Genomic DNA, 18,532 nt, shown 5'->3' on the forward strand with positions numbered 1-18,532 from the left:
AGGTTAATTGTTTGTAACTCCCAGCACATCTTAAGGTTAATTGTTTGTAACTCCCAGCACAGTTTAAGGTTAATTGTTTGTAACTCCCAGCACAGACAGGACACATGGAAATTAATTTGCTTAGGTATTAAATCATCCATAACAGTTTTTTTAATTTATTGTGACACGGCATCAGTGAGATTCAAACTTTAAATCTTCTGTTCTTCATCCATGAAATGAGTCCACTGCATCACCAGGATGCAGCTGGAATGCCGTGTTTTTTTAAACCTCATACGAAGCTGTGCCATTTTTAGTCTATTTTAAAAACAGACCACGTTTCAAAAGGAAACAAGCACTCATTAAGATCAGCTATGGCCAATTAGTGGGTTACGGCCAACACACCTGAACACACTTAATAACAAGATAGAGGATAGAGAGAGAGTTTTGTTGACGCTGAGAACGGTATGTTTTTAAATAAGATTCTTAGAATGTTCTGTGAACGTTAAAGTTGTCTTGTGGTTTTTATGGAACGTTTTAATGCTCTCAGATTATTATTTGTATTCCTTAAATAGAACCATGAGGCAATCATAAGGGAACTTTATGTTAAAGTACTGAAATTCCCACAGAAGAACATTGTTTCTTAGCATTCTCTGAACAATTTGAGAACATTCCCAACGTCAAACCAGCTGGAGAACGTTCCCAGAACGTAACCATGTTTGACCGTTTAGGGAACATTCTGGTTAAAGCAATGAAATACCGCAAAAAAAAATGTTTTGTCAAGTTCCTTAAATGTGCTGAGAATGTTCCAAAGCCAAGCGGCTCCCTGTACCATTCCCAGAAAGTTGTGAAAAGGTTTTATGGCAAAATAAACATAGAACAACAACCACGCTCTAAGAGACATATGGTTCTCAGAACGTTATGTGCTAGCTGGGAAATGAGTTAGTTCCATGGTTCTAGAAGGCTGTAGTGTCTCCGTAGTCAGTGTTCCATCGTATATAGAGGTCCAGGGTTGTGGGACTGACACTGGGCTTAATACGCTTCAGAGAATCCTCAAAGTCCTTGCAGCAGATGTTACGCATCTGTAACAGCATACACAGAAATATATTCTCTATTTCATACGCAGAAATATATTCTCTATTTCATACGCAGAAATATATTCTCTTTCATACGCATAAATATATTCTCTTTCATACGCATAAATATATTCTCCATTTCATACGCATAAATATATTCTCTATTTCATACACAGAAATATATTCTCTATTTCATATGCAGAAATATATTCTCTATTTCATACGCAGAAATATATTCTCTATTTCATACGCAGAAATGTATTCTCTATTTCATACACATAAATGTATTCTCTATTTCATACACATAAATGTATTCTCTATTTCATACACATAAATGTATTCTCTATTTCATACACATAAATATATTCTCTATTCATGTCAGACAGTCTATTATAGCTTTGTGCCGTTGTAACTTACATCACTAGCAGCCATGTTTTTCACTTGCTCTGGTCCCAGTTCTGTGTGAACAGACAAAACAAACATGATCAGGGGCCAGGCATAAAGACACTTAGCAACCTCATCAAGGCATAAAGACATTGTAGCGACCTCGTCAAGGCATAAAGACATTGTAGTGACTTTAACCCAACACTTAGCGACCTCGTCAAGGCATAAAGACATTGTAGTGACTTTAACCCAACACTTAGCGACCTCATCAAGGCATAAAAACACTTAGCGACCTCGTCAAGGCATAAAGACACTTAGCGACCTCATCAAGGCATAAAGACATTGTAGCGACCTCATCAAGGCATAAAGACATTGTAGCGACCTTAACCCAACACTTAGCGACCTCATCAAGGCATAAAGACACTTAGCGACCTCGTCAAGGCATAAAGACATTGTAGTGACTTTAACCCAACACTTAGCGACCTCATCAAGGCATAAAGACATTGTAGCGACCTCATCAAGGCATAAAGACATTGTAGCGACCTTAACCCAACACTTAGCGACCTCATCAAGGCATAAAGACACTTAGCAACCCCGTCAAGGCATAAAGACACTTAGCGACCTCATCAAGGCATAAAGACATTGTAGCGACCTCATCAAGGCATAAAGACAATGTAGTGACCTTAACCCAACACTTAGCAACCCCGTCAAGGCATAAAGACACTTAGCAACCCCGTCAAGGCATAAAGACATTGTAGTGACCTTAACCCAACACTTAGCAACCCCGTCAAGGCATAAAGACACTTAGCAACCCCGTCAAGGCATAAAGACATTGTAGTGACCTTAACCCAACACTTAGCGATCTCGTCAAGGCATAAAGACATTGTAGTGACCTTAACCCAACACTTAGCGACCTCATCAAGGCATAAAGACACTTAGCGACCTCGTCAAGGCATAAAGACATTGTGACCTTAACCCAACACTTAGCGACCTCATCAAGGCATAAAGACATTGTAGCGACCTCATCAAGGCATAAAGAAATTGTAGCGGCCTTAACCACCCCTCAAGTTTGCTACAATATTATAATATACACCGACCAGATAGTTTATTAGGTACACCCAACTAGTACAGGGGACGGACTCCGCTTTGCCTCCAGAACGGCCTGAATTATTCGGGGCATTCTACAAGGATGTCGGTCCATGCTGACGCGATGGCATCATGCAGTTGCTGCAGATTGGACGGCAGTACATTCATGCTGCTAACGGCTTGTTCCATCTCATCCCATTGGACTCTATTAGGTCGAGGTGTGGGACTGACCAGGTCACTCAAATACACTGAACCGACCGTCACGTTCCAGGAAATGGTTTTCCACTCTTCAATTGTCCAGTGTACTCTATATCATCTACTGCATCTTTAAGTAATACATGTATCACTAGTCACTTTAACTATGCCACTTTGTTTACATACTCATCTACTGTACTCTATATCATCTACTGCATCTTTATGTAATACATGTATCACTAGTCACTTTAACTATGCCACTTTGTTTACATACTCATCTCATATGTATATACTGTACTCTACATCATCTACTGCATCTTTATGTAATACATGTATCACTAGTCACTTTAACTATGCCACTTTGTTTACATACTCATCTCATATGTATATACTGTACTCTACATCATCTACTGCATCTTTATGTAATACATGTATCACTAGTCACTTTAACTATGCCACTTTGTTTACATACTCATCTCATATGTATATACTGTACTCGATACCATCTACTGTATGCTGCTCTGTACCATCACTCATTCATATATCCTTATGTACATATTCTTTATCCCCCTACACTTGTGTGTATAAGACAGTAGTTTTGGAATTGTTAGTTAGATTACTTGTTGGTTATTACTGCATTGTCGGTACTAGAAGCACAAGCATTTCGCTACACTCGCATTAACATCTGCTAACCATGTGTATGTGACAAATACAATTTGATTTGATTTGTGTTGGCGATGGCGTTGTTCACTGGAGCTGCTTCCTCTTGTTTTCAGCTGATAGGAGTGGTACCCAGTGTGGTCGGCAGCTGCAACAGCCCATCCATGACAAGGATCGCCGAGTAGTGAGTTCCCCCCGAGTTGCCTTTCTGCACATCACTGTTGCACTGCGCCGTTATTTGCCTGTTAGCTTGCGCCATTCTCCTTTTCACCTCTTTCATCAACATTTTCCCCCACCAGGACTCTGCCACTGACTGGATGTTTCTGTTTTGTCGACACCCTTCTCAGGAAACACTAGACGCTGTCCTGCGTGAAAAGCCCAGGAGGGCGGGCGTCTGTTTCAGTGATTATGGATCCGGTCCGCTTGGCACCGACGATCGCACCACGCTCAACGTCACTTAGGTCACTAGTTTAGCCCATTCTAACATTCAGTGGAGCATTACCTGAATGCCTTGATGCCTGTTTTATATAGTAGGAGTGTACCTAATAAACCGTCCGGATAGTGTATAATAGGTACATTGTCTATTACTATTGCACATAGCCATAATTTTTGGTCATTGGGACAGGCTGAAAGATAGGCCTTTACTCACCCCTGATTGGTCCAAGAGCAGCATCCTTAGCCAACGATGTAAGATCACTTCCTGAATAGCCCCCCGTCATTCTGAGAAGGTTTATATTTCGGGTTAGAGCATGTTTAGTTTGTATAGTTTTATCTCTATGGTTTATGCTGGCGGGGGGGGGGTGGCCTAGAGTAGCGTAGTGTGAGAACTTACTTTGCTAGATGGGCTAATTCCTTCTGATTGAGTGGGTGTCCATGTTTTCCCAATAGATTCTTCAGCAACTTGAAACGCGTCTGTGATGATAGCAAACACATAATATTGGTTAAAAAAAATGTTTTGTATTTTTATTATTGTTGTTTAAAAAAAAATCTACCCAGTAAACCACTCAAGACATAACAACGTTCAGTGTTGGTCCTACACAAGAGGAAACATGCAACAAGGGTTTACCTCCTCTGTTGGTAAGGCCACATGCACCCTTTTGGCAAATCGCCTGCAGAGGGAAAAAGAAAATAACAAATTAAATATTGTCACCGGGGGTTTGAACCGGTTCAGGGAACAGAACCGGAAACAGAAGAAAAACAATTGACATGAACAGAATCACAACAGGGAATGAAAGTGATCTATACTGGTTTTGGAACAGAACTGTTATTTCCCCCAGCCGTTTTAGGCTACCTGCCTCTCCCCATCTGAAGCATAGGCTACAGTAGCCTACCGACGTTACATGACTGATTCAGAAACTAGGGAAAGACAGAGATTTTTTTTAAATGAGAAAATAATGCTAATTAAGTATACTATATTTATCACTTTTCGCGTTGGATTTATAAACTACAAAAAAAAAAGTTAAGACGTGTTTTGATTTTACTTCCGGTGACGCTCTGCACACACAAGCTTATTAGCTAGCTGCCTCTGGCTTAACATTGGACCAAAACCAGGAAGTTCAAAGACATTCAAAGGTTCCTTCCTTCATAGAAGCTGCTATGTCACGTGTCTAATTCTGTGGGCCTAATTTCAGATAATGCATATCATAACAACATGCCCAGTGCTACAAGCCAAACCTTCCTCCTTCACCATCTCTCCCCCACCTGCCAAATGTTTTGCCCTACGCTGGTCTGTCCCCAATGCATATACGGTACATAGTTAACCTGCTCCATAGCAAGCTGCTCTATCCGCACTGAGTGGTCATTTAAATGTCCAGCTAAATGTAAACAACAGCAAAAAAATAACGATTTCAGAGGTTTGAAAAAAACAACAGAAAGGAACCATTTTTTAAAAACTTATTTTTAGTTTGAACCGGTTCAGAACTTTATTTTGTGTGCAGAGCGTTATTAACCGGTTCCCATGTTTCCTGTGTGTCAGTGCATCATATCCTGTACCTGAGCACAGCTTCCTGTGTGTCAGTGCATCATATCCTGTACCTGAGCACAGCTTCCTGTGTGTGTGTTGTGTCCAGTACCTGAGCACAGCTTCCTGTGTGTGTGTTGTGTCCAGTACCTGAGCATAGCTTCCAGTGTGTCTTGTGTCCAGTACCTGAGCACAGCTTCCAGTGTGTGTGTCCAGTACCTGAGCACCGCTTCCTGTGTGTGTGTCCAGTACCTGAGCACAGCTTCCTGTGTGTGTTTTGTGTCCAGTACCTGAGCATAGCTTCCTGTGTGTGTGTCCAGTACCTGAGCACAGCTTCCTGTGTGTGTTTTGTGTCCAGTACCTGAGCACAGCTTCGTCCAGCTCCTGTGGTCTGTTTGTAGCTCCCATCACCAGAACCCTCTCTGCACCTTCCGACTGCACCTGCAACCATCCAGGAGACTGTTGACGGATCCCATATATACAACCATCCAGGAGACTGTTGAAGGTTCCCATATATACAACCATCCAGGAGACTGTTGAAGGTTCCCATATATACAACCATCCAGGAGACTGTTGAAGGTTCCCATATATACAACCATCCAGGAGACTGTTGAAGGTTCCCATATATACAACCATCCAGGAGACTGTTGAAGGATCCCATATATACAACCATCCAGGAGACTGTTGAAGGATCCCATATATACAACCATCCAGGAGACTGTTGAAGGATTCTATATATACAACCATCCAGGAGACTGTTGAAGGATCCTAAATATACAACCATCCAGGAGACTGTTGAAGGATTCTATATATACAACCATCCAGGAGACTGTTGAAGGTTCCCATATATACAACCATCCAGGAGACTGTTGAAGGATTCTATATATACAACCATCCAGGAGACTGTTGAAGGATTCTATATATACAACCATCCAGGAGACTGTTGAAGGATCCTATATATACAACCATCCAGGAGACTGTTGAAGGATCCCATATATACAACCATCAGTGGACAGCCTCACTAATGAGCCTATGGCTGAATGGAAGCAAGTCCCCACAGCAATGTTCCTACATCTAGTGGAAAGCCTTCCCAGGAGTGGAGGCTGTTATAGCAGCAATGTTCCAACATCTAGTGGAAAGCCTTCCCAGAAGAGTGGAGGCTGTTATAGCAGCAATGTACCAACATCTAGTGGAAAGCCTTCCCAGAAGAGTGGAGGCTGTTATAGCAGCAATGTTCCAACATCTAGTGGAAAGCCTTCCCAGAAGAGTGGAGGCTGTTATAGCAGCAATGTTCCAACATCTAGTGGAAAGCCTTCCCAGAAGAGTGGAGGCTGTTATAGCAGCAATGTTCCTACATCTAGTGGAAAGCCTTCCCAGAAGAGTGGAGGCTGTTATAGCAGCAATGTTCCAACATCTAGTGGAAAGCCTTCCCAGAAGAGTGGAGGCTGTTATAGCAGCAATGTTCCAACATCTAGTGGAAAGCCTTCCCAGAAGAGTGGAGGCTGTTATAGCAGCAATGTTCCAACATCTAGTGGAAAGCCTTCCCAGAAGAGTGGAGGCTGTTATAGCAGCAATGTTCCAACATCTAGTGGAAAGTCTCATAACCCATACAGGAAACACTCATTAAACAGTACACAGACGGAAGTAACATTACCGAGACATAACTAAAATGGTCGTTGGTCTTACCCCGTCAAACTGTATGAGAAACTCTGTTTTTAAACGTCGGCTGGCATCGTGTTCTCCTTCCCGTCTCTCACAGAGCAGGCTGTCGATCTCATCTGGGAGGACGGCAAACAGACAGGGATCATAGCGAACGTCACCACAACAGCTACTGTCTGTTCAGTCTCTCAGAAACAAACAAAAATAATTTTTTGTTTGGGTAAAATAATTTTTTATTAAAAGCTGTAAAATGTCACTTTTTTTGGACGACCTGACCAAATTCACATAGAAATGTATGTTATAGATCTGTCGGTCTCATTGACAGCCTGTCTAAGAAGCTGTACATCTGATCTATGTGCGCTAGTTCTATGCTTCTCGTTCCTAAGTTTAGTTTTTGCGTCTTTTACTTTCGGTTTTGTACACCAGCTAAAAACAGCTGAAAATACAATATTTATGCTTATGGAAAATATATTTCACAGCGATTTAGATGGTACAATGATTCTCTACACTATACCTGCTTGTTTAGTCACATAAAAACTGAAAATTGGCAAACTATTGGAATATTAGCTACCAGGAAATGGCAGAGTGATTTCTGCATCTTTAACTAGTCCAATTCACCCCATACCATGTAAAGCGCTTCGAGTAACTCATTATGTAGAAAGTCGCTATAAAAATCCAATCCATTATTACTATTAAACGAATGCAACAAACGGTCGGTTTCTTTGGACAGACTAAAAGTCCTAGACGAACAAAAAAGTTCAAATATTAATGTTGGTCGGCAGATCGTTGTTGGATGATATTGAGTATAGAGTAAAATCACTCAAACCTACCAATGAAGATGATGGCAGGCTGTAGTTCTCTGGCCACAGCAAACAGAGCTCTGACCAGCTTCTCTCCCTCTCCCACCTGGGAAGGAGAGATACAGGTCAGAGGTCACTCAGGTACAACTACGGGTATAAACACTTTACACTGGAACGTAAAAAGGTCAACTTTCTACAGTGGTTTTAAAAGAGTTCATAAGCAGTTTAAAGACTTATAACCATCTGTTTATTGATAGTTAAACTGATCAGCTAGTTAGCTATTCCACTAGTTGGGACATATTTCTACTTGGGCACTGGTCTACAGTAGTCCACTACCCTGGTCAACAGTAGTCCACTACCCTGGTCTACAGTAGTCCACTACCCTGGTCTACAGTAGTCCACTACCCTGGTCTACAGTAGTCCACTACCCTGGTCTACAGTAGTCCACTACCCTGGTCTACAGTAGTCCACTACCCTGGTCTACAGTAGTCCACTACCCTGGTCTACAGTAGTCCACTACCCTGGTCAACAGTAGTCCACTACCCTGGTCAACAGTAGTCCACTACCCTGGTCAACAGTAGTCCACTACCCTGGTCAACAGTAGTCCACTACCCTGGTCAACAGTAGTCCACTACCCTGGTCTACAGTAGGCCACTACCCTGGTCTACAGTAGGCCACTACCCTGGTCTACAGTAGTCCACTACCCTGGTCTACAGTAGTCCACTACCCTGGTCTACAGTAGTCCACTACCCTGGTCTACAGTAGTCCACTACCCTGGTCTACAGTAGTCCACTACCCTGGTCTACAGTAGTCCACTACCCTGGTCTACAGTAGTCCACTACCCTGGTCTACAGTAGTCCACTACCCTGGTCTACAGTAGTCCACTACCCTGGTCTACAGTAGTCCACTACCCTGGTCTACAGTAGTCCACTACCCTGGTCTACAGTAGTCCACTACCCTGGTCAACAGTAGTCCACTACCCTGGTCAACAGTAGTCCACTACCCTGGTCAACAGTAGTCCACTACCCTGGTCAACAGTAGTCCACTACCCTGGTCAACAGTAGTCCACTACCCTGGTCAACAGTAGTCCACTACCCTGGTCAACAGTAGTCCACTACCCTGGTCAACAGTAGTCCACTACCCTGGTCTACAGTAGTCCACTACCCTGGTCTACAGTAGTCCACTACCCTGGTCAACAGTAGTCCACTACCCTGGTCAACAGTAGGCCACTACCCTGGTCTACAGTAGTCCACTACCCTGGTCTACAGTAGTCCACTACCTGGTCAACAGTAGACCCTGGTCAACAGTAGTCCACTACCCTGGTCAACAGTAGGCCACTACCCTGGTCAACAGTAGGCCACTACCCTGGTCAACAGTAGGCCACTACCCTGGTCAACAGTAGGCCACTACCCTGGTCTACAGTAGTCCACTACCCTGGTCTACAGTAGTCCACTACCCTATAGACCCTGGTCAACAGTAGTCCACTACCCTGGTCAACAGTAGTCCACTACCCTGGTCTACAGTAGGCCACTACCCTGGTCTACAGTAGGCCACTACCCTGGTCTACAGTAGTCCACTACCCTGGTCAACAGTAGTCCACTACCCTGGTCTACAGTAGTCCACTACCCTATAGACCCTGGTCAACAGTAGTCCACTACCCTGGTCAACAGTAGTCCACTACCCTGGTCTACAGTAGTCCACTACCCTGGTCTACAGTAGTCCACTACCCTGGTCTACAGTAGTCCACTAGTCCCCTGGTCTACAGTAGTAGTCCACCACTAGTCCCTACCCTGGTCTACAGTAGTCCACTACCCTGGTCTACAGTACTCCCCTACCCTGGTCTACAGTAGTCCACTACCCTGGTCTACAGTAGTCCACTACCCTGGTCAACAGTAGGCCACTACCCTGGTCAACAGTAGGCCACTACCCTGGTCTACAGTAGTCCACTACCCTATAGACCCTGGTCAACAGTAGTCCACTACCCTATAGACCCTGGTCAACAGTAGTACACTACCCTGGTCAACAGTAGTCCACTACCCTATAGACCCTGGTCAACAGGAGTCCACTACCCTGTACAACAGTAGTCCACTACCCTGGTCAACAGTAGTCGACTACCCTGGTCAACAGTAGTCCACTAACCTGGTCAACAGTAGTCCACTACCCTGGTCTACAGTAGTCCACTACCCTGGTCTACAGTAGTCCACTACCCTGGTCTACAGTAGTCCACTACCCTGGTCTACAGTAGTCCACTACCCTGGTCTACAGTAGTCCACTACCCTGGTCTACAGTAGTCCACTACCCTGGTCAACAGTAGTCCACTACCCTGGTCAACAGTAGTCCACTACCCTGGTCAACAGTAGTCCACTACCCTGGTCTACAGTAGTCCACTACCCTGGTCAACAGTAGTACACTACCCTGGTCAACAGTAGTACACTACTCTGGTCTACAGTAGTCCACTACCCAGAGAATAGGGTGCCATTTTGGACACAGTAAATGACCACAGTCTTAAGACTCCTCACCCATTTAGAGGTCAGACTGGAGGCACTGATGTTAAAGAAGGTGGCATGGGACTCCATGGCTACTGCTTTGGCCTGGGTAGAGGGACAAAAGAGATCAATCATTATCACGAGAAAGAGGACTCCATTTCTACTGCTTTGGCCTGGGTAGAGGGACACAATAGATACATTTATTATCATGACGTAGAGGCATAATGTCTTCAACATGCAGTCAACACCATGTGATGTCATTTGATGGTCACAAAAGTCTGACTCACCAGCATAGTCTTTCCGTTGCCTGGGGGACCGAAGAGGAGCAGACCTCGTGCCGGGGATCTGAGACCAGTGAACAGCTAGAGGGGACCAAGACAACACTATAGACTGGAGTAGAGACAACACTATAGACAACACTATAGACTGGAGTAGAGACAACACTATAGACTGGAGTAGAGACAACACTATAGACTGGAGTAGAGACAACACTATAGACAACACTATAGACTGGAGTAGAGACAACACTATAGACTGGAGTAGAGACAACACTATAGACTGGAGTAGAGACAACACTATAGACTGGAGTAGAGACAACACTATAGACTAGAGACAACACTAGAGACAACACTATAGACTGGAGTAGAGACAACACTATAGACTGGACTAGAGACAACACTATAGACTGGAGTAGACTAGACTAGAGACAACACTATAGACTGGAGTAGAGACAACACTATAGACTGACAACACTATAGACTGGAGTAGAGACAACACTATAGATAACACTAGAGACTGGAGAGAGACAACACTATAGACTGGACTAGAGACAACACTATAGACTGGACTAGAGACAACACTATAGACTGGACTAGAGACAACACTAGACTGGAGTAGAGACAACACTAGACTGGAGTAGAGACAACACTATAGACTGGAGTAGAGACAACACTATAGACTGGAGAGACAACACTATAGACTGGAACACAAGACTGGAGTAGAGACAACACTATAGACTGGACTAGACAACACTGGAGTAGAGACAACACTATAGACTGGAGTAGAGACAACACTATAGACTGGAGTAGAGACAACACTATAGACTGGACTAGAGACAACACTATAGACTGGACTAGAGACAACACTATAGACTGGACTAGAGACAACACTATAGACTGGACTATAGACAACACTAGACTGGAGTAGAGACAACACTAGACTGGAGTAGAGACAACACTATAGACTGGAGTAGAGACAACACTATAGACTGGAGTAGAGACAACACTATAGACTGGAGTAGAGACAACACTATAGACTGGACTAGAGACAACACTATAGACTGGACTAGAGACAACACTATAGACTGGAGTAGAGACAACACTATAGACTGGAGTAGAGACAACACTATAGACTGGAGTAGAGACAACACTATAGACTGGAGTAGAGACAACACTATAGACTGGACTAGAGACAACACTAGAGACAACACTATAGACTGGACTAGAGACAACACTATAGACCTAGAAAAATTACACTGTTGGTTAGGGGCTATAGAGTAAGCATTAGACTGTAAGGTCAACACCAGACTGGTCTAGAGACAACACTATAGACTGTTGACAACATTCAGCATTTCACTGAGTAGGTCTACTACAACACTGTTGTATTCAGCATTTCACTGTAGAGGTCTACTACAACACTATAGACTTGTATTCAGACAACACTATAGACTGTAGAGTAGACTACAACACTTGACTTGTATTCAGCATTAGACTGTAGAGACAACACTATAGACTACTAGAGACACCTGTTAGACTATAGAGACACACATTTCACTGTAAGGTCTACTACACCTAGTTGTATTCAGCATTTCACTGTACTATAGTCTACTACACCTGTTGACTGGATAGAGACAGCATTTCACTGGAGTAGGTCTACCTACACCTGTTGTATTAGAGACAGCATTTCACTGTAAGGTCTACTACACCTGTTGTATTCAGCATTTCACTGTAGAGGTCTACTACACCTGTTGTATTCAGCATTTCACTGTAGAGGTCTACTACAACACTGTTGTATTCAGCATTTCACTGACTAAGGTCTACCTACACCTGTTGTATTCAGCATTTCACTGTAAGTCTACTACACCTGTTGTATTCAGCATTTCACTGTGAGGTCTACCACACCTGTTGTATTCAGCATTTCACTGTAAGGTCTACTACACCTGTTGTATTCAGCATTTCACTGTAAGGTCTACTACACCTGTTGTATTCAGCATTTCACTGTAAGGTCTACTACACTTGTTGTATTCGGCGCACATGACAAATAAACTTTGATTTGATTTGACTGGAGACATTAGACTGGACAAGAGACAACAAGACAACTGTGAAGCCTGATTCCCACAATAGGGCCAACCTCAACTGTACTGTGCCCTGCTCGGGGATGTGTAAACAGACCAGATCGAAGCAGCTCAGCTTGGGTCGGTTTGACCCTCAAATGAGAATCAGGCAGAACTGACAGACAGCAGCTCATAACACAGAGTAGAAAGCAAACATGTTCACCTCAGGTCTGAGTGCAGGCAGGATAACTATCTCCTGAAGAGCTTGTTTAGCCAGCTCCTGACCCGCTATGTCTTCAAAGCTCACTGACGACCCACTGAAATACACACACAATGTTTAAATGACTCCAGAAACCCAGCAGTCTCAATTACAGTCATGGTTTGTAAATACAGGAGAGCTAGAAACACGCCTTAACAAAAGTATCAGCGTGTGCCGACTCAAAGGTCTAAGAGTTTGACGTCAGGGCGTCCCCAAGATGTTCAGCGTGTAATTTGATCGTGACTGTAGTCCACTGCGCTATCCGCTATCATCGACTCTAGAATCCCTCCATTGAACGTGCTGAGGGTCTTCTCCGTCATAGCCTGGTCACACGTCTGTTAGTTCTGTATAGCCAACTCCCCAGACAATGACCAAGACTACACGGATCGCTCCGGGGACATGGCTCAGCGTGGATTTGATCCTGGGGACATGGCTATCCGCGGATCGCTCTAGGGGACCGGAACGTGCGGGTCTTCTCCGGGGACCGGGCTACGTTCTGGATAGCCGCTCCCCAGGGGACCGGGCTACGCGGATCGCTCCGGGGACCGGGCTACGCGGTTCGCTCCGGGGACCGGGCTACGCGGTTCGCTCCGGGGACCGGGCTACGCGGTTCGCTCCGGGGACCGGGCTACGCGGATCGCTCCGGGGACCGGGCTACGCGGATCGCTCCGGGGACCGGGCTACGCGGATCGCTCCGGGGACCGGGCTACGCGGATCGCTCCGGGGACATGGCTACACAGATAGCTCCGGGGACATGGCTACACAGATAGCTCATCTATCCTACCCGTCTACGATTTCATTCAGTATGAAGCTGGCCAACTTGCTGTCCACATTCTTGAAGTTCTTCATATCCCTCTTCTGTGGTTCCTTCGATGCTGCTGGTCTACCATTCAGTCCTCTCCCTGCAGCCCGAGGGACAACCTTAGAGAGAACACTCCGTAAATGCACAATATCATAGGACCATAAAAATACACATAAAACAAACAGGATACACTATGAGCAACAACGTCCCATTCGAAACAGTATTTAAGACAAATTACGACTCAGAAACGTTGTTTTCCGTAAACTGTTAGCGGGGAGGTTATAAAACTAGGACTAAATAATTTATGGGACTATAGAGGATAGGGGACGGGGATAGAACAAGGCCTGTACTTTAATGGGACCAGGGACAGAGACAGGACAAGGCCTGTACTTTAATGGGACCAGGGACAGGACAAGGCCTGTACTTTAATGGGGACAGGACAAGGCCTGTACTTTAATGGGACCAGGGACAGGACAAGGCCTGTACTTTAATGGGACCAGGGACAGGACAAGGCCTGTACTTTAATGGGACCAGGGACAGGACAAGGCCTGTACTTTAATGGGACCAGGGACAGAGACAGGACAAGGCCTGTACTTTAATGGGACCAGGGACAGGACAAGGCCTGTACTTTAATGGGACCAGGGACAGAGACAGGACAAGGCCTGTACTTTAATGGGACCAGGGACAGGACAAGGCCTGTACTTTAATGGGACCAGGGACAGAGACAGGACAAGGCCTGTACTTTAATGGGACCAGGGACAGAGACAGGACAAGGCCTGTACTTTAATGGGACCAGGGACAGGACAAGGCCTGTACTTGAATGGGACCAGGGACAGGACAAGGCCTGTACTTTAATGGGACCAGGGACAGAGACAGGACAAGGCCTGTACTTTAATGGGACCAGGGACAGAGACAGGACAAGGCCTGTACTTTAATGGGACCAGGGACAGGACAGGACAGGCCTGGGACAGAGACAGGACAAGGCCTGTACTTTAATGGGACCAGGGACAGGGACAGGACAAGGCCTGTACTTTAATGGGACCAGGGACAGAGACAGGACAAGGCCTGTACTTTAATGGGACCAGGGACAGGGACAGGACAAGGCCTGTACTTTAATGGGACCAGAGACAGGACAAGGCCTGTACTTTAATGGGACCAGAGACAGGACAAGGCCTGTACTTTAATAGGACCAGAGACAGGACAAGGCCTGTACTTTAATGGGACCAGGGACAGAGACAGGACAAGGCCTGTACTTTAATGGGACCAGAGACAGGACAAGGCCTGTACTTTAATGGGACCAGGGACAGAGACAGGACAAGGCCTGTACTTTAATGGGACCAGGACAGGACAAGGCCTGTACTTTAATGGGACCAGGACAGGACAAGGCCTGTACTTTAATGGGACCAGGGACAGAGACAGGACAAGGCCTGTACTTTAATGGGACCAGGGACAGGACAAGGCCTGTACTTTAATGGGACCAGGGACAGAGACAGGACAAGGCCTGTACTTTAATGGGACCAGGGACAGGACAAGGCCTGTACTTTAATGGGACCAGGGACAGAGACAGGACAAGGCCTGTACTTTAATGGGACCAGGGACAGAGACAGGACAAGGCCTGTACTTTAATGGGACCAGAGACAGGACAAGACCTGTACTTGAATGGGACCAGAGACAGGACAAGGCCTGTACTTTAATAGGACCAGAGACAGGACAAGGCCTGTACTTTAATGGGACCAGGGACAGAGACAGGACAAGGCCTGTACTTTAATGGGACCAGGGACAGGACAAGGCCTGTACTTTAATGGGACCAGGGACAGAGACAGGACAAGGCCTGTACTAATGGGAATGGGACCAGGGACAGGACAAGGCCTGTACTTTAATGGGACAGGACAAGGGACATGGGAGACAGGACAAGGCCTGTACTTTAATGGGACCAGGGACAGAGACAGGACAAGGCCTGTACTTTAATGGGACCAGGGACAGAGACAGGACAAGGCCTGTACTTTAATGGGACCAGGGACAGAGACAGGACAAGGCCTGTACTTTAATGGGACCAGAGACAGGACAAGGCCTGTACTTTAATGGGACCAGAGACAGTACAAGACCTGTACTTTAATGGGACCAGGGACAGAGACAGGACAAGACCTGTACTTTAATGGGACCAGGGACAGAGACAGGACAAGGCCTGTACTTGAATGGGACCAGAGACAGTACAAGACCTGTACTTTAATGGGACCAGGGACAGAGACAGGACAAGGCCTGTACTTTAATGGGACCAGAGACAGTACAAGACCTGTACTTTAATGGGACCAGGGACAGAGACAGGACAAGGCCTGTACTTTAATGGGACCAGGGACAGAGACAGGACAAGGCCTGTACTTTAATGGGACCAGGGACAGAGACAGGACAAGGCCTGTACTTTAATGGGACCAGGGACAGAGACAGGACAAGGCCTGTACTTTAATGGGACCAGGGACAGGACCTGTACCAGGGATACCTTGATATTGTTGGTCCTGCTTGAGCCAGTGCTTGCTGGCTTAATGTGTCCTGGTCCTGGTCCTGGCTTGTTCTTTGGACCAGCAGGCCTCACTGGAGGGGTAGGGAGATGGCCTGGTGGACTCTGAGGGCTGTGGCTCGTTTTAGACGCCGATGTACCTTCTGTGGCGAGAGACAGAGAGAGACAGAGAGACAGAAAGGACAGAGGGTGAGAGAGAGAAGACAGAGAGAGAGGACGGAGAGACAGGGTGAGAGAGACAGGGTGAGAGAGAGAAGACAGAGAGAGGGAGAGGTTGAGAGAGAGAGGACGGAGAGAGAGGACGGAGAGAGAGAGAGGTTGAGAGGACGGAGAGAGAGGATGGTGAGAGAGAGAGGACGGAGAGAGAGGATGGTGAGAGAGAGAGGACGGAGAGAGACAGAGGGTGAGAGAGAGGACGGAGAGAGACAGAGGGTGAGAGAAAGAGAGGGTGAGAGAGAGAGGATGGAGAGAGACCGAGGGTGAGAGAGAGAGGATAAGAGAGAGAGGATAAGAGAGAGAGGACAGAGAGAGACAGAGGGTGAGAGAGACAGAGGGTGAGAGAGAGAGGATGGAGAGAGAGGATGGAGAGAGAGGATGAGAGAGAGGATGAGAGAGAGGAGAGAGAGAGGACGGAGAGAGAGGATGGTGAGAGAGAGAGAATGGAGAGAGAGGGGATGGAGAGAGAGGGGATGGAGAGAGAGGGGATGGAGAGAGAGGGGATGGAGAGGGGATGGAGAGAGAGGGGATGGAGAGAGAGGGGATGGAGAGAGACAGAGGGTGAGAGGATGGAGAGAGACCGAGGGTGAGAGAGAGACCGAGGGTGAGAGAGAGTAAGCGTGAATGGAGAGAGAGACCCTACAAGGTTAAATAAAATAAAAATAAAAACATTAGTAATATAACTATTTGCAAATTGCTAAAACACATAGCTGCTAATATAACAATTCAAATGTCAATCTCTTTTAAACCTTTTTGAGTGAGAAGTACTGATCTTAGTCAGGGATTTATTTACAACACAAATCTGTGTCGCTCAAAATCTAAGTGTGGCATCACTTCAAAGTGTTATGAGAGTAGACTGCAGCATGCCTCATATATTACCAGAATGGGAAGTCATCATGACGTGAAACAATCTAAAACAACGTTCTCAACATCGTCAGAGAGCTGACCTAGAAGAGCGAGTCGGTCCTTTGCCATGGTGAGATTGTTGATCATCTTAGTTTGAAGCCTCTTGGAACGATCACAATGTTCTCCTAAAGTGAAAGTGAAAGACAGCGAAACGTGGTCACTGGCCAACGGCCACAACACAAACAACCTCATATTGACTTGAAAGATAATGAGGTAGGAATTAGCTTACCTTGTCCTGTGACTTCAATAGCAATCCCCATTTGAAGCTCTGCAATGCCTTTCTGATACCACTGTACTGCCTCCTCCTTGACACCTGCCATAACAAACCCACAGGCTCAGACAGACAGACAGACAGACAGACAAACAGACAGACACTCCCAGTGTGCCATTGCATAGTCACACAACATGTACGATTGGCTTCGATGCAACCAAGAGTTTTGACATTGTAAAACTCTCTTGGTTTCATCGAAGCTACTAATGTATGATAAACATATACAATATATATATATATATATTAAGATAAGGAGATGCATTCAACCTTTGTCATCTTCATCGATCTTTAGTGCCACGGATATGTATTCAAATGCTCGTTTATGGTAGTTTCTAATGATTTCTCCGTTGTCGTTGCTGTCCCCCGCCCTAACTTTGGCCGACATGGTAGTGAAATAATGTACAACTAGTTACAGTCGCTAGCTACATCAGAATCTCAAATACAGGAGTAAAAAGAGAGGACTTAAACACCAGAAAAGGGCGTCAGCGAACTCAGCAATGTATTATTGTATCTCTAACCATTTTCATATCCGACAGATGATCGTAAACGTGTCTATTTTTACAATAATATCAAAACCAATGCAGAGACCCACTTCCAAGACATCGGTGTTTTGTTGAAACAGGAAGTTGGCGTTACGCATGCGTGGAACTTCCGCACTTGTCGAACATTTAAACAAGATCCTAAATACGGTAATAAGTGTATAGACGCAAATATAATGTAATACGGTCACGTAAATCGATAAGCACTGACAGTAGATACATAGGGTGGAAGTTTAACCGTGGCATACCAAAAGTAATGTAATATTAGTTTATTTTATTTTTTATAAATAACAGGGGAAGACGCGAAGCGAGAGGGACACAAAATCTGTCATCTCCAGGTTCATTTTTTTCCCCGCTCAACAAGCGGCGAGTTTTGTATGCAGGTCAATGAGTGTTGCGTTTGGTTAATT

General features: G+C 45.3%; 1 protein-coding gene across 1 annotated transcript; it reads right to left on the reverse strand.

The window, feature by feature from the left end:
• Window positions 1-264: 264 nt before the first annotated feature.
• On the reverse strand, window positions 265-18,398 carry LOC124048045 (spastin-like). The gene is made up of 16 exons (XM_046368427.1): window positions 17,851-18,398; window positions 17,542-17,625; window positions 17,354-17,437; window positions 16,173-16,333; window positions 13,658-13,794; window positions 12,838-12,931; window positions 10,570-10,644; window positions 10,316-10,387; window positions 7,827-7,902; window positions 7,024-7,115; window positions 5,699-5,778; window positions 4,444-4,486; window positions 4,210-4,289; window positions 4,027-4,097; window positions 1,470-1,510; window positions 265-1,058 (listed from the first exon to the last, which is right to left on the reverse strand). Exons 1-16 carry the CDS (start codon window positions 17,966-17,968, stop codon window positions 933-935), a joined length of 1,434 nt encoding a protein of 477 aa, XP_046224383.1. The 5' UTR covers window positions 17,969-18,398; the 3' UTR covers window positions 265-932.
• Window positions 18,399-18,532: the final 134 nt, after the last annotated feature.

Source organism: Oncorhynchus gorbuscha, linkage group LG11, assembly GCF_021184085.1.
Source record: "Oncorhynchus gorbuscha isolate QuinsamMale2020 ecotype Even-year linkage group LG11, OgorEven_v1.0, whole genome shotgun sequence".
NCBI classification, from domain to species: domain Eukaryota; kingdom Metazoa; phylum Chordata; class Actinopteri; order Salmoniformes; family Salmonidae; genus Oncorhynchus; species Oncorhynchus gorbuscha.

What these genes read in the sequence shown, in the direction of transcription:
- LOC124048045 (XM_046368427.1), bottom strand. Translation starts at nt 17,968, where the DNA reads ATGTCGGCCAAAGTTAGGGCGGGGGACAGCAACGACAACGGAGAAATC. An exon ending in TATTGAAGTCACAGGACAAG is followed by an intron (nt 17,438 to 17,541) that starts GTAAGCTAATTC and finishes CTTTCACTTTAG; the next exon opens with GAGAACATTGTGATCGTTCC. An exon ending in GGACCGACTCGCTCTTCTAG is followed by an intron (nt 16,334 to 17,353) that starts GTCAGCTCTCTG and finishes CTCTCGCCACAG; the next exon opens with AAGGTACATCGGCGTCTAAA.